Here is a 17,103-nt window from a genome sequence, read left to right as displayed (position 1 = left end):
GGCTCAGTGGATTGAGTGCTCGCCTGCGAACCAAAGGGTCATTGGTTCAATACTGAGTCAGGGCGCATGCCTGAGTTGCGGGCCAACGTCCCCCCAGTAGGGGGCGTGCAAGAGGCAACCATACACTGATGTTTCCCTCTTTTCTCCCTCCCTTTCCCTCTCTAAAATTAAATAAATAAAATCTTTTTTAGAAAATCAAATAAGCAGCAGGTAAAATACAGAACAGAATGATGACCCTCAGATTTATTGTAGCAATACATTTTGAAATATACAGCTATCAAATCATTACACTGCACACCTGAAACTAATGTTATGTCAATTATACCTCAATTTTAAAAAATGGTTATTATGTCAATTTTTATGAAAACTATATTGTATTCAGAAAGCTCATGTTATCCACTGTATTCTACAAAAGAATATATAGCAATGCAACCACCAATCAGTCTCCCTATTCTGATTTTTTCTCTCAGTAATGAATTTTTAAAAATTCTTCATCCAGCATCTCATCTTTGCATTTCCTCTGGCAAGATACAGGCATCTTTTAAAATATAGCCAGTACCTCTCACCTTAGGGAATTGACTGCATGCTTTCATTTCTTCTCATTTACATGCCAAGCATTAGGACTAAAATCATCACTCTGGCTACCAATGTTGGACCTAATCTTACTATGTAAGTATCTGAGAAACGGACATCCATTTATTGAGTCTAGTCTACAAAAAAAAAAAAAAAATGATCAAAAGTAAATTCCTAACCTGTTTATACGTCAGACTCTCGCAATTTTATACACACACAGACCTTAACCCCACTGTGAAAGATTCTGATCCATGAGATCAGAGGTTAGGATCTGGGAATCTGATTTTTAACAAACCTGGAGGGTGCTGTAATGCAGCTAGTTTAATGCTGGTCTCAAGACTAAAGTTTGAGAATCTACTAATCTAGAACACAAAACAGGACTAAAGCCAGGAAACATGTGCTCTAGTGGTACACAAATAACTTAACTCCCATGCACTTCAGTTTTCCTAATACTGAAATGAAACCAGCTACCTACTTCTCCCAAGCCATCCTTATGAGAATGCTAACACAAAAGGGCCTCTGGAAATTCTCAGTAACCTTCTCTACTACAATGAACACAACTAATCATTACATATTTAAAGCTTTCTATAAAATAAAAAAAAACCTGGCCCTGGCCAAAGTGGCACTGTTCTGCAAACTGAAAGGTCTCAGGTTTGAGTCCCAGTCAGGGCACATGCCTGGGTTGTGGGTTTGGTCCCTGGTCAGACATGTGTAAGAGGCAACTGATTGATGTTTCTCTCCCACATCCATGTTTCTCTCCCTCTCTTTCTCCCACCCTTTCCCCCTCTCTGAAACAAATAAAACAAAATTAATTTTAAAAATTTTTAAATTAAAAAATAGCTTACAACATGAAAAGGTAATACATAAAACTACTTGTCATACACCAATAAAAGCACAAAGAATAACAGCATTAATAAGTTTTCATTATTCAAACAAGTGAGGACAACAAAGAAGTGTGAGTTATTATGAACATACCTCCTACTCCAGGCCCCAAATTTGGTGCAGTGGAACTCTGACCAGCAGTGCTGCTGGGAGTACCACCACCAGTGCCCCCTACAGCATTGGTGGTGCTACTGGAAACTGATGGACTCTGGGGAGCCGGTGGAGCCCACGGATTGGGTAATGGATCTCTATTTTCTGTACGCGAAGGCTGACTACCTTCACCTGAGGATGTACTGCTCACTAAGGAAGCAAATGGGTTACCACCAAACTGTAATAAAAGACACAAAAATCATAAAGAGTAAGTTTTTGTTTCAAGTAACAGATGCACAACTTTTTAATGAAAATCACATTCCCCACATAAAGGTTTCACACACACATATTTTTGTTAAAACAGGGGCCACCCCTTAGCCTGAGCCTCAGAGCCAGTATTATCACCTGTTCTTGTGCAGCACTCAGCATTGGTTCCTGAATATCCGTGTACATGCGCCGTAATGCATTGTATCCCCCTGGAATGCTTTCCAGGTTACTCAAGGCTCGGTCCTGGTTTCTCATCATTTCCTGCATCATCGCTGGGTTCCTGGCAAGTTCTAATGTCTAAGAAAATTTCCATTAAAACAAAACAAAACAAAACACCAAAACACACATGAATTACTTCAGCTACTAACTGCCTAATTTTATGAAGTTCTCTAATTCTGTGAATTATCAGTCTTCATTATTAAAATCACAAAATTATTTTAAATAATTGCTCTTGGGTTTTGTCTCAAAAAGCAAGCTAACATTCAAATAATTAAAGAAAGCAGCATTCTGTTTTAAGTGAATGCCCATCTCCTGAACTGGACTCTTATTTCTGAAATCTGAAAAATAACTTTACAAAGATCTTTAAAACAGCAGAAAATTCAAAGTTCAAAGAGTCCAAATTAGTGCATTGTTGAGTTTTACTGAACAGAGATTAGGGTTTCCTTTTTTAGCTCAGCCATACTTATAGGACAAGCTCTTTAGGCATAAAAAAACGATAAAGTAAATATATTCTAGTTAAATGGACTACAAGAACATTCCACATACTTGTCTCATAATATCTGGATTATTCAGCATATGACTAATTTCCGGATTTCTCTGTATCAACTGCTGCATTTGTGGATTGGCCATAATTAACTGCCTCATCAGATCAGGATTTGAAAGCATGCTTTGGACAAAGGGATTTTCCATGATCTGGACCATCATCTCAGGATTGGACATAAGCTGCCGCTGCATCTGGCTTTGTAGTTCAGAGAAGTTGGTACTATTCAAACCCAAGCTACTCAGACCTGCAAGTCCTCCAAGGCCACCTAAGAGGATAAAGGAAAACAGGACACACATAAAAAAAAGTCAGAAATTTTACTATTAACAAGACTGTGCTAAAAAATGAAGATGCAAAAATATTAATGGAATCAATAATCCATTAAAGAAAACCACTTTAAAGCAAAAATAGAATTCTAATTACTTTCAAAATTACATGTTTAATTTCTATAATTGAAATTAGTCAAAAATATACTCAATCTGATTTAGATTTAAGTAATAAAACCATCAAATATGTATCTCAAATGCAAAAATATAGTCACATGCCACATAACTGACGTTTTGGTCAACAATGGACCACATGTATTATTCAACATTGGTTCCTAAAGATTATAATGAAGCTGAAAAATTCTTACCGCCATCAACCTCAAGAAGAGAAGGGGCCAGACCGTGAGCTCTGTAAAAACTCTTGAGCAATGAGATTTAGAGAGCAAAGCCTCCAGTGGGTGAAGACACCTAGATGCTATCAGGATGGCATGCACAGAGAGGGCATGGAAGCTCTGTATTCTCCCTCAACCCCTATACCTTGCCCTGTGCTTCTTTTCCATTTGTCTAATTCTGAGTTGTGTCCTTTATAATAAAGTGGTAAATGTAAGTAAAGTGTCTTTCTGAGTTTTGTGAGCCATTCTAGCAAATTACCAAACCTGGTCAGAAGTGGAGGTAGTCTGGGAGTTGGAATGTTATCTGAAATCGGAGCAGTCTTGGGGACTGAGGCCGTTAAGTTGCACGATCTAACACTAGCTCCAGGTAGGTAATATCAGAACTGAACTACTGGACACCCATGTGGAATTGGAAAATTGGCTGGTGTCAGAGAAACACCCTAAAATATGCCAGCTAAAGGAAGAAATATACTTCTAACAACCTCTTTGCAGAAGGCTAATTTAAGTTTAGCAATTCACCTATAAACTCTGGATAGAGCAAAGCCACTGCCAATCCAGGAGAGAAAAGGGCAGGATATACAACGGAATGAAATCGTGGAGAAACGACAGATTCAAGAGGATGATGAGTGCTTACCATAACATGTTAACTTTGTAAAAATTACATAACCAACCAAATGCATTCATTCCTCACTTATTGAGCACTTTTTATATATATCAGGGACTATGCTACATGTTGGGAAAAAGGTAACAAAGACACAAGAACTACCCTTAGAACTTACTCTAGTGGGAAAGACTAACAAGAAAAACAAATGCAGAATAAGTACTTCAACAGAGATAGTCACAGGATATTATGGGAATATCTACCCTAAATGGGATGACTGCTTTCCCACAAGATGGCACTTAATGAGTTTGGAGAATGAATTAAGTTGGCAAGAAGAAGTGGAGAATATTGGGAGAACATTTAATACTAGGCACAGCAAACATTACATACAAAAAGTATAGAAATAAATATAAGTATTGATGTATTCTTAAAACAGCAAAAAGTTCAATGTGACTAGAATGGCAGATAGCAGTGCTCACTAAACATTCCACATACACCTTAAGAACTGAAAGAACTAAGCCATACATCTATCTAGTTCAACTACTGTTAGCTTCAGAATGCTTTTTTCCCCAGCAAAACCTTCCATAGAACCTCAGTATATAAAACTAGTGCAGAAGATCCTTAACCACTGGGCTTGCTCCCAGGCCCTGTCCTTTTTCTGTGTTTGGGACAGTTAGAAAAGTCACTGATGTGTTCTGATCTCTTTGTTTTATAAGTCAGAAAATTATATTCAAGGTCTTAGCATATGACCAACAATTAGCTAATCTTCCTTAGATTCAATTATGTGGTGGTCAGATCAGGTATACATACATGTACTACCTCTTTCATTATTAAAAAGAAATGTGCCACTTATTGACCATTTAACTAAATGTAAGTGTAAGCTAACCAAGTATCTTTGTATTCCCAACTACTTCTTTAATACCTACAACAATAACAGAAGCTACAGAAGTTTTTATTGTTTTTGTTAAAGTGACTTCATGTTTAATTTTGTCATTTTATAAAAACTACCCTAGGAAGAAAGGAATTTTTTTTTCCCAATCCCTTTAAAAATCACTAGACACTTACCTAAACCAAAAGGGTTGCTAGTGGCAGAACCAGATGTGGAGTTACTATTAGGAGCTGAAGATGTGGTAACATTGCTTCCACTAGTATTTGTTTGCTGGGCTGAATGATCCTGAGACCTAGGGAAAAATAATTAAATCATGCAGTGAACAGTGGAACTATTTCTAAAATAACCTCTGAAATTCTGATATCCAGAATAAAGTGTAAGTTTTCAAACCAACTCAAATTTTCATAAATTAAATACCCCCAGGGAACTAAGTAGTAGGAAAACAATATAAAGAAACATAGTAAAACTTTACAAAGACCAAACTACACTTCAATTGCCCCTCCTCAAGTATAATATACATAAATATTACATTGCTTTCAATCATACTGATTATATAAAATAGCCCACCTCACAGAAAAGAATCAATCACCTATCACACCCATACAGCTCATAAGTTGCTCACTATATAAGCAACTTTTTATCTACCTCCTTCTAAGTTCTTGGGGGGGGGGGGGGGGCAGTCTTGCCCAGACTCTTGAAATTGTTAAAAGTAAAAAATAGAGATTTCCTCCAAAAGATTGAACACAAACAATAACTGATTACTTAATATTAAGTAAAAAAATTTTATTGGAAACCCCTCACATCTGATACCAGTTAAGAGCTCTGAATCTCACTCACTTCTTCTTTCATTGATTGTAAGGTACACATTTTTTAATTTTAACTTCTTTGAAATCAGGATCTGCCTTATAATTGCTGACAAACAGTTGTCATGCCTGCACATACAAAGCTCTACATGACTTCAACTGAGTGACTGAATAAACTGTTGTACTACCCATGTTGTATTTTTTTTTTCCCAATGGGTAGTTTTTAAAGTGTCTTCAAAAAGATTACACCATTAATTGGTACTAAAATGAAGTTACTGTGTATACGGAAAAGCACAGGAACAGAAAGAATGGATTTCATACAGTGAACAAACAGTATCTGCTGTTCAGGAAAACAAGCATAAAAATTTGCAGAATGAGTGTCAATGGCTTGAAAGAAATTCCTGGAGAAATGCTGCACCAACTCCATAATGAGAGTACAGATCTTTATCCCATGTGGAAAAATATGGATACAGATAACTGAGTCAAAAGGTGACCCAAGCCCTGGCCAGGTGCCTCAGTTGGTTAGTGCTATCCCATACACCAAAAGGTTGTGGTTTTGATTCCCGGTTGGGACAGGCATGGGAGGCAACTAATCAATGAGCTCTCTCTCTCTTTCTCTCTCTCCCCACCCCTACTTCCTTTTCCTTGGGTGAGGATTAAAAAAAAAAAAAAAAAAGACGACTCAAAAGATTTAGACCAATGTGAAGTACTGATTTATGTCATGTATATTTTCTTTGTATGTCTGCACAAGAATAATATGAGAAATACCATATCCAAGTAAGTCTAAAGGAGCTTTTTCATTAAGTATAAACTACACATTTTAAGTGAAAAAAATATATCAACTTAATTGGCAGTATTTTTCCTTAGTGATACATAAAGGTGCCTCTTTAAAATTGAGGGTGCCTTAGATTTAATGAAAGAGGTTTGTGGTTTGCCAAGAAAATGTGTTATCCCTGATGTTGTCCAAAAATCTCCCTAAAACAAAACACATATCTAAAAACATATTAATGTTTGTTCTGTAATTAAAATAATTTAGATACGATGACTCAATATGAATGAATCTTACAAAGTATCAAATGTGTAAGCATTAACATTACTGAATTACACTGTTTTATTTTAAACGTGAAATTTTAATCCACTTAAATATTAATGACAGAGAAATACAGATTCCAGGCCCCTGCACTGAAGATTCTGATTCAGTACAGGCATACCTTGGAGCTACTGCAAATTCAGGTCTAGACCACCACAATAAAGTGAGTATTCTAATTTAAAAAAAATTAATGACAAAGAAGCCCTTAAAAAAAAAACTTCACCCAACGATATGTTTATTGATTTTAGAGAAAGAAACACTGATTGGCTGATTCCCACATGTGCCCCAACCAGAGATCGAACCCACAACCTTTTGGTGTACAAGACCACGCTCCAACCAACTGAGCCACCTGGTCAGGGCTGACAGAGAAAGCCTTTTAAAGTCAAGACTTTCATTTTTAAAGTACTTATGGTTTAAAGCTATCTATCTTTTAAAAACATACCTGTTTTGTGTTTTGATGACAAGGTGAACAGTAAGTCCATCGTGAATTCCATGCTGACTCAAAGTATCTTGATCTTTTAAAATTTTTCCAGCAAATATCAACACAAGTTGGTCAATATGTGATTTGAACCGCTTAGAGATTTCTTCCTTGAACTAAATAAGATAAAGATATGTATTACAGGTATTTGCATAGTATCATCTCATCTAGTTCCTAGAAGAAATATTGGGTTAGCCAAAAAGTTTGATTTTTTCCCCGTAAGATGGCTCTAGTAGCACTTGTCTTTTACTTCGTTTGAAACAATTTTGTTAAGATTGTATTGTGACAGATGTCATATCAGCATACATTTTAAAATACTTATTAAATTGGTAAATTTTTGTGTAGCCATTTTAATATTGAAGATGAAAGAAAATACACATTTTCAGCGTATTATGCTTTACTATCTCAAGAAAGGTAAAAAAGCACCTGAAGCACAAAAGATTTGTGCAGTGTGTGGGGAAGGTGCTGTGACTAATCAAGCATGTCAAAAGTGGTTTGCAAAGTTTTGTGCTGGATGATGCTGCATGGTCAAGTAAGCCAGATGAAGTTGATAGTGATCAAATTGAGACATGGAGAACAATCGACACTTAGCCAACATACTCAAGATATCCAAATCAATAAAGTTATTTGGTAAAAAATGAAAGTGTGTTTTATTTTATAGAAAAAACTAAATGGACTTTTTGGACAACCTAATACTTCAAAGCGGCCCCTTCTACAGATATTGCAACAATTCAAACAACATAAAGATGTATCTTTTCTGTGTCAGTATCTTGATCTTAGTGGGGAAATGAATAGTACTACTTCACTCATCTTAATGCAAAGGTTTTATTATAAGTGTACAAATCCAATATTCAATCTTCTGCTAAGCTGTAAGAATTCATTTCTTTGCAATATCCTTTTTATATAAGTAGTATTGAAAGCATTCAACTTATACATAAATCTCTTACTAAGTTTACAATAAGCTATTCCTTCAATTTCCATCTGTGGCCCTACTCCTTTTTAGTTGAATATATATGTTTAGTGTGTGTATGCATGTGTTTGTGTATATAAACACAGCTACAAACATACATACTGTATGTTGGCACTGATATAAAGTATACTGTTGAATATATAGTCTTGGCCTATTGTCCTATTATACTGACTTTCCTCCTCATCTCTTTCATTCAACATTTATTAGCAAACAGTATTATGTAGATGCAAAAATATAAAGCAAAAACTTTCCCTAAAATAAAGTCCAATGAAAGTCAGTCAAGTAAACCACAAAGTACAGAGGAAGCACAAAAGACAGAGAAAACTTTACCAGTGAGAACTGAAGAAAGAGGAAGCAGCCAGGAATATCTGAAGAAAAGCTTCAGAGAATAACACGCAAAACCAGACAAGAGATCATACTATAGAGAAAAACTTATTTATTCTATTCTAGATCAGTGTTTCTCTCAAACCTTTATCAAAAAGCACTTGTATGCTTAGGCTTTACTCCTCTGTCCAAATCAGGAAACCCCCAAGGTGGGCCAAGGAATATACATTAACAGACTACTTCAGGGAACCAGTCCAATTTCAGAAAAGAAATCACACCTTAAACCTCTCTACCCCATGCCCTAGAGAGGTGGGTCTTCCACAGATGATGGCACTATCATCAAGAGGGTATTTTGAAAATATAAGGGGATATTTTTGGCTGTCACAGTAAGTAGAAAGACATTAAATGGTATCTGAGATTTTATAAAATCTTGCAGAGGTGGGAAGGGGGAGGTGTAGAGGAACATAAAAAAAGACAAAATAGGCCATATGTCAATCACTGTTGAAAATGAGAGATGCATGAAATTTCATCACACTTTACCTTTGTGTATGAATAAAATTTTCCAGAATCAAGTTATAACACTCAATGTAAACAACTAAGTTTTTTTTAATTATAAAGATAATGCAAAATTATACTGCAGTAAATATTCAGGAGCTTTTCCAACTGAACTCTTCTTCCTTTACTTGAAATCATGATATACAATCCTTTTATCTAAGATAAGCAATTTCCAAGTAACTACAAATCTCTGTAGAAAATCATTTGTATAATATTCTATATAGATAGATAGGTCAATCCACAAATTAACCATTTTCCTATTATTAGACATCTTATTTCTCCCTTTGGTAGCTATTAGAAATAATGTAATGAGAGGCAGAACACATGGTTTTGTAAAAACTGAATGAGAAACTACATAAAATGCAAGTGTCAAGTACACAGGTGGTAGTCAATAAATAGTAGTAGTATGCCAGCTCTCTTAATTCTCAATAACTCAGTGAGGCAGATGGTTTTTAATCCTATTTCAGATACAGAAACAAAGGCAGGTTCAATATGTCCCTCTTTTCTCATAGTGACACAAGTAATAAACTACTGGTAGGATTAAAACCTAGGTTGATTTCAGGCGCCAATGTACCCAGATTAACTATACAGGGTCCGGCAGAAGTAACGCCTGCTTAAGCATGGTTGGTAGAGTAATAATATGTATGTAATAATTTATAGTTTTAATTTGAACATTTCACCTAAAATATCATATGTGTGCTTGAGTATGATATTATGTTATAGAATTATATGCTTATGATTTTGTAATAAAAGGGGGACGTTATCTGTGCCAGACCCTGTATTCTTATTCCTATGTAAAATGAGAATAATCTAGATGTTTCTTAACATTAAACCAAGAAATCTTTTCCAGAATCCTTGATATCCTTCATGTCATTCCAAAATAAGTGATTTAACTGTCTAACATACAGTTATATGTCATTTTAGCATATTTTAGGATCTGAAGGTAAGATATTAGATTGAGACATATATCTACTCATATCCTTTCAAACCTCCACTAAAACAATAGTAAAGGATTTTTTTTAGCTTTATGGAGATATAACTTACATGCCATACAAATTGCCCGCTTTGGGTATATAATTCAATGATTTTTGGTAGATGTACAATATGTGCAACTATCAACCACCAGTCAATTTTAGAACATTTTCATCTTCTCAAAAAGAAACCAGTACCTATTAGCTATCACCTCCCTTTCCCCACCCACATCACTTCAGCCATGAGACACACTACAAATCTACTTTGTCTCTATACATTTGCCTAGTCTGGTCATTTCACATAATTGCAATCATATGATAAGCAGGTTTTGTGCTGGCTTCTTTCACTTCACATAGTACTTTTAAGGTTCATCCACATTGTAGTATGTATCAATATACCATTACTTTTTATGGCCAAATAATATTCTATTACATGTATATACAACATTTTATTTATGCATTCATCAGTAGATGGACATTTGGGTTGTTTAGACCTTTGGACTACTATAAATAATGCTGCTATAAACATTCATGTACAAGTTTTTACATGGACAAATGTTTTCATTTGGGTATATACACAGATATGAAGTTACTGGGTCATACGATAACTCTTGATTTAACCATGTCAAGAACCACCAGAGTGTTACCCTAAGTGTCTTCACCAGTATACATTCCCACTAGCAGTGTATGAAGGTTCCAATCTCTCAACATCATCACCAATACTTGTTATTATTTGACATTTTTATTATATCTATCTGAGTGGGTATGAACTGGTTTTAATGTGCAACCCCCTGATAGTTGATGATGTTAAACATGTTTCTATTTGCATATCTTCTTTTGAGAAGTGTTTATACAGACCTTTTGCCCATTTTTTAATTGGGTTATTTTCTTACTATTGAATTATAAAAATTTTTATATATTCTATATACAAGATTCTTATAGACATATGATTTGCCCAAAAAAACTTAAGGCAGAAACTCAGACAACAGAACAAATTAAGAACTTTTGGTCTCAACTGGAACAAAATTTTGAAGTTAGACATGAAATAGACACATGATCAATAAATTTAGCAGACCCAAGTGAACTGAATCCTAAAACTGGCAACGAAGAAAGCTACAACATAGTTTAATCCCCCAAATCTGTATAATTCCCATAAGACTCGGTATTGGTACCACCAGAGGCTGAAGGTAGAGGGTAAGGGGATGAGAACTGCTTAACTAAAATAAGGATTATTTGCAAAGTCTAGGAAGAAAGTGCATCCTCATTGCATACTAAGCAAGCAACGACCCCTCCACAAACCCAACAAAAAGATTAGAATTTTTTTTTCCTCTGTGGAAAGGAAAGAGAGGGTCTCTGGACTAAAGAACATGCCAAGCATATTGCGAGCCAAAGAAAATAACAAAAACAGAAGTAAACAAAGACGCACTAGATGCTGAGCCTTGCCCCCTTTATCCCATGCCAAGCAGAATTCTGGCAGCTGAGCCTTCAACATCCAGACAGGAATACTGTAACACACAGTGTCCCAACAATATAACCAGCCTATAGAAAAGAACTTGAAAAGATGGATGTAAGTTTTTCCCAATTAGTCACTCTAGAGCAGTGGTTCCCGATAGGGGTGGGGAGCATTTAGCAATGTCTGAGGACATTTCTCCTTGTCACCAAAGGAAGGAGTACCACTGACATCTGGTGGGTACAGACCAGAGATGTTGGTAAATATCCTAAAACACACAGGACAGCCCCGACAACAATTACCCAACTCAAAATATTAATGACAAGGTTGAAAAACTCTGTCCTAAAACTGTACTTCTCAAAATGTTGTCCTCAGATGACTAACATTCACCAGTACCAGGTTAACGTGGTAGAAATGCAGATTTACAGTCCCCATCCTAGACCAAACAAATTGAAAACTCTGGAAATGGGGTCCAGCAATCTATGGTTTAACAAGCCATAGATTTTTAACAAGCCACAAGTGATTCTGACACACACTAAAGCTTAAGAATCATTATCTGCTCAAGGTCTAACAATTTTTTTAAAATGTAGGCACTAAAGGCAGATATTAAGTGACATCTATACAAAAGCAATAAAAAGTGTCCTCAACAAATAAATTACTAAGGGAGAAAAAGCAGAGGGAATCCTGTAAATGAAAACAAAGCTTTTCAAGTACACATGGAACACACTCACCAAGACAGACTATAAACTGGGTCATAAAACTCAGAAATTTAAACTACCTGAAATCATATGAGTATTCTCTGGCAATAACAAAATCAGTAACAAAAAGATACCTGGAAAATCCCCAAATTAAACAACTACTTCTAAATAATTCATGGGTCAAAGAGAAAGTCTTGGGGAGAAATCAGAAAATATTTTCAGAACAAAAATAAAGCCACAATACTCAAAATTTGTGTGATACAGATACATGCCTAGGAAATGTATAGCATTAAAGGCTTGTATTTAAAAAGTAAGTTCACAAATCAGTGATCTAAATTTCAACCTTTTGAAATCAGAAAAGAGAAAATGAAACCCAAACAGAAATTAATAAAAGTAAGAGCAGAAATCAACAAAACAGAAAAAATAGAGAAAAATCTTTTAGAATTGATAAACCTTGACCTAGGTTGAACAAGAAAAAACAAGACATAAATTAACAGTATCATAAACAACAGAAGGGATTACACACCTTACAAATACAGGGTGGGGCACAAGTAGGTTTACAGTCCTTTGCATGGAAAACTAAACAATAAATACAACTACAGAGAAAAACAGGCAAATCCTCAAGTACAGTAAGAGTTTAACATGTTTACCTCAGTAACTGATAGATTAAACAGGCAAAATAGCAAGGATACAAAAGATTTGGACACAAAAGATTTGGACAACTTAACAAAAAAACTTAACTGGTATGTATAGAAAACTGCACCTAACAACTATAAAATAAGCATTCTTTTTAAGTACACTTACAAAATTAAATCATAAAGTAAATCAACATATTTCAAAAAGTTAAAATCTTACTGTGTATGTACTCTGACCACATGCAATTAAAGAATACCAAAAAGATAAATCAAGAAAGCGTTAATTCAATTAGAAAAAGTTCTTAAGTGAGACAAAAAACATCTAACCACACACAAAAAAAAGACAGAATAAATCTAAATATCATTAAGAGTAAAGAGATAAGCAACAGAGAAAAAATAACTACACCACCACTAACCAACAGAGCTCATATCCAGATTTTATACAGAAAGCCTACAAATCAGCAGAACACAACCTAATTTTAAAATGTCAAGAGACTCAAAGAGGAACATAAATGTAAATGGTCAATAAACACAGGAAAAGAGTGCTCATCCTAATTATCAGGAAACTTCAAATTAAAACTAGTGACACACCCACTGAATAGTTCAATTCAAAAGACTGACAGTTTTTGCAGAGGATGTGAATGAAGCAAATGAAAACCACACATCGACAATAGTGTAAGTTGGTATATGTTGGAAAATATAAAATACAATATGCTTACCCAATGACTAGCCAAACTGTTTGGGCACCACACATACACACTTTATCTCATTCAATCCTCATTACAAATCCTCAAGAAACCAAACTATGATACTGTGATTTATAAGAAATACATTACCAGCTATCATTTAGAATGGAAGGGAAGATAAAGTGCTTCTCAGATAAGGTCAAGTTAAAGAAGTTCATCATCACCAAGCCCTTATTATATGAAATGTTAAAGGGAGTTACCTAAGAAAAAGAAGATAAAAAATATGAACAGTAAAAATGACAGCAAACTCACAGTTATTAACAACCACACCTAAAACAAAAACAAGAGCAAACTAGGCAAACAACTAGAACAGGAACAGAACCATAGAGATGGAGATCACATGGAAGGTTGTCAATAGGGGAGTGGGAGGGGGAGAGGGGGGGAAAGGTACAGAGAATAAGTAGCATAGATGATAGGTGGAAAATAGACAGGGGGAGGGTAAGAATAGTGTAGGAAATGTAGAAGCCAAAGAACTTACAAGTATGACCCATGGACATGAATTATAGGGGGGGAATGTGGGAGGGAGGGGGTGGGCCGGATGGAGTGGAGTGAGGGGCGGGGGGGGGGGGGGGGGGGGGGGAATGGGACAACTGTAATAGCATAATCAATAAATATTTTTTAAAAAGTAAAAAAAAAAAAAGAAAAGAAATACATTACCTGTTCATTCAGATAACCAAAATATAATTCTCATATATATTAGATCTTTATCCCTGGTTTCTGGCTCATAGCTACCAAATCCTGTGGAATTTCCTAAGAGATGAAACTAACAAAGGTGTCTTTTTTTAATGTTAATGATATGACCCTTGGATCTCCCACCTAAGGATGGGAGCTGGTTGCCAGTGGAACCAACACGTATGATTGGAGGATTGGAACTTTCAGTGCCCCCCACTCCCTCACCCTGCCACCTCAAGGGAGGAGAGAGGAGGGGAGCTAGAGAGGTTCATCAATTGCCAATGGCCAATGATTTAACCAACCATGCTTATGTAATGAAGCCTCCATAAAAAAGCCCAAAACAATGGGTGAGAACTTCTCAGCTGATCAACACTTGAAGAACTGGAAGAGCAGTACATTTGGAAAGGGCATGGAAACTCCTATGTATCTCTTCCATCTACCTGTTCCTAAGTTATAATAGGAACATCCTTTTATAATAAACAAGTGATCTGGTAAGTTAAGTGTTTCTAAGCAAATAAATGGAACTGGGGGGGGCGGGTGTCACTGGAACCTTGCCCGTCAGAAGTCCAGGTAAAAACCTGGACTTTTGACTGGTGTGTGTGGGCAGGGGGAGGGGAGCATTGTTTTGTAGTACTGAACCCTTAACCTATAAAATCGTATGCTACCTCCAGATAGTGTCAGAACTGAGTTGAATTCTCAGACACCCTGCTTTGGTGTTCTGTGGGAAGCCCATCCTCCACTGCAACACACACTGGAAATGGGTCCAGGAACCTAAAAGACAAACCAAAGTCCTACCAGACTAGTAAAAGACCCCTACTCTTGCAGAATTAGAGAGCTATTGGAAATGATCATAATTAATGCTAAGATCCTGCAACCCCAAGAAAGTCTTGGTTCTGAGGGATACCTAAGGCAACTCAAGTATGAGTGTATAGCACTTAATGATGAAAGTTGGAAAACATTATGTGAGAGATGGTGATAGGGTACAGTATTTACTCCAAGTACTGTACAAAGGGAAACTGTATAATCTGACTACCAACTTAATTTTACATTTTAACCAACCAATGTCAAACAACCTAGGTATTAGAACCACTCCTAAATAGAAGGCTAAAGTAATATTTATTTATTTATTTAATGCTGGGTAGAATGTTTAATTTTTTTAATATTTTATTGTTTGCACTATTACAGTTGTCCCAATTTTTCCACCTTTGCTCCCCTCCACCCAGCCTGCTCCCCATTCCCACGGTCAATCCCCACACATTTGCCCATGACCACAGACATGCATGAATGTTCTTTGACTAGTCCGTTCACCTTTTTTCAACCAGTCCCCCTCTCCCCTCCCCTCTTACAGCTGTCAGTCTGTTCCATGTTTCTAAGCCTCTGATTCCACTATGGTCATCAGATTATTTTGTTCCTTAGATTCCACTTAGAAGTGAGATCCTATGGTATTTCTCTTTCATTGACTGGTTTATTTCATTTAGCATCATAGTCTCCAGTTCCATCGAAGCTATCACAAAAGATAAGAATTCCTTCTTTTTTCCACTGCAGAGTATTCCATTGGGGAAATGTGCCACAGCTTTTTTATCCAATCATTTACTAATGGGTACTTAGGCTGTTTCCAAATCCTGGCTGTTTTAAACAATGCTGCTGTGAACATAGGGGTGCATATGTTCTTTTAAATTGGTGCTTTAGGAATCTTGGGATACATTCCCAGAAGAGGAATTGCTGAGTCAAAAGGCAGTTCCACTTTTAATTTTTTCAGGAAACTCCATACTGTTTTCCACAGTGGGTACATTAGTCTGCATTCCCACCAACAGTGCACTAGGGTTCCCTTTTCTCCACATCCTTGCCACCACTTGTTTGTTGATTTATTAATGACACACATTTTGGCAGGTGTGAGGTGATTATCTCATTGTGGTTTTAATTTGCATCTCTCTAATGGCTAGTGATGTTGAGCAACTTTTCATATGTCTATGGCCCATCCGTATGTCCTCCTTGGAAAAGTGTCTATTCAGGTCCTTGGCCCATTTTTTAATTGATTTATCTTCCTGGTGTTCAGTCATATGAGTTCTTTATATGTTTTGGAGATTAAATCCTTGTCTGATGTATCATTGGCACATATGTTCTCCCATACAGTGGGTTCCCTTTTCATTTTGATGCTAGTTTCTTTAGTTGTACAGACACTTTTTAATTCCACGTAGTGCCATTTGTTTATTTTTTCCTTTGTTTCCCTTGTCCTAGGAGATGTATCAGCAAAAATGTTATTATGCAAGATATCTGAAATTTTACTACGTATGTTTTCCACTAGAATTTTTATGGTTATCACTATACTTAAGTCTTTGTTCCATTTTGAATTTATTTTGGTGTTTGGTGTCAGCTTATTGTTCTAGTTACATTTTCTTAAAGGTATCAGTCCAGTTTTCCCAACACTATTTATTAAAGAGACTGTCTTTAATCCACTGTATACTCTTGCCTCCTCTGTCAAATATTAATCAACCATAAAGGCATAGGTTTATTTCTGGGGTCCCTATTGGAATATTCCATTAATATACATATGTCTGTTCTTAAGCTAGTACCAGACTGTTTTAATTACAGTGGCTTTGTAGTACAGTTTGATATCAAGTATTTTGATCCCTCCAACTTTGTTCTTCTTTCTCAAGATAGTGGAGCCTTTTTGTGGTCTTTTCTGGTTCCATGTAAATTTTTGTAATATTTGTTCCAGATATTGTGAAATATGCCATTGGTATTTTAATAGGAATTGCATTGAATCTATAGATTGCTTTGAGTAGTGTGGACATTTTAACGATGTTAAATCTTCCAATCCCATTATTTGTATCTTCAACTTCTTTCTTCAGTGTCCTATAATTCTCCGAGTACAGGTCTTTTACCTTCTTGGTTAAATTTATTCCTAGGTATTTTATTTTATTTATTTTGTTGCGATAGTAAATGGGATTATTTTCTTAGTTGCTCTTTCTAATAGCTCATTATTGGTAT

The 17,103-nt window shown here is 35.9% G+C and overlaps 1 protein-coding gene across 3 annotated transcripts in view; it reads right to left on the bottom strand.

The window, feature by feature from the left end:
• Positions 1 to 17,103, bottom strand: part of UBQLN1 (ubiquilin 1) — a 44,034-nt gene that overhangs the window by 14,665 nt on the left and 12,266 nt on the right. For all 3 annotated transcript variants that reach the window (XM_024560002.3, XM_024560003.3, XM_024560004.3), the window contains exons 2-6: positions 7,056 to 7,207; positions 4,897 to 5,012; positions 2,578 to 2,840; positions 1,951 to 2,109; positions 1,549 to 1,783 (exon numbers count right to left, since the gene is read on the bottom strand). In XM_024560002.3, the coding sequence (XP_024415770.1) occupies positions 1,549 to 1,783; positions 1,951 to 2,109; positions 2,578 to 2,840; positions 4,897 to 5,012; positions 7,056 to 7,207 (925 nt within the window). The remainder of the gene's footprint in view (positions 1 to 1,548; positions 1,784 to 1,950; positions 2,110 to 2,577; positions 2,841 to 4,896; positions 5,013 to 7,055; positions 7,208 to 17,103) is intronic.

Source organism: Desmodus rotundus, chromosome 1 (genome assembly GCF_022682495.2).
Source record: "Desmodus rotundus isolate HL8 chromosome 1, HLdesRot8A.1, whole genome shotgun sequence".
Lineage (NCBI taxonomy): Eukaryota > Metazoa > Chordata > Mammalia > Chiroptera > Phyllostomidae > Desmodus > Desmodus rotundus.
The sequence above is the reverse complement of the archived record's forward strand: the minus strand, read 5'-3'. Positions and strand labels throughout refer to the sequence as shown.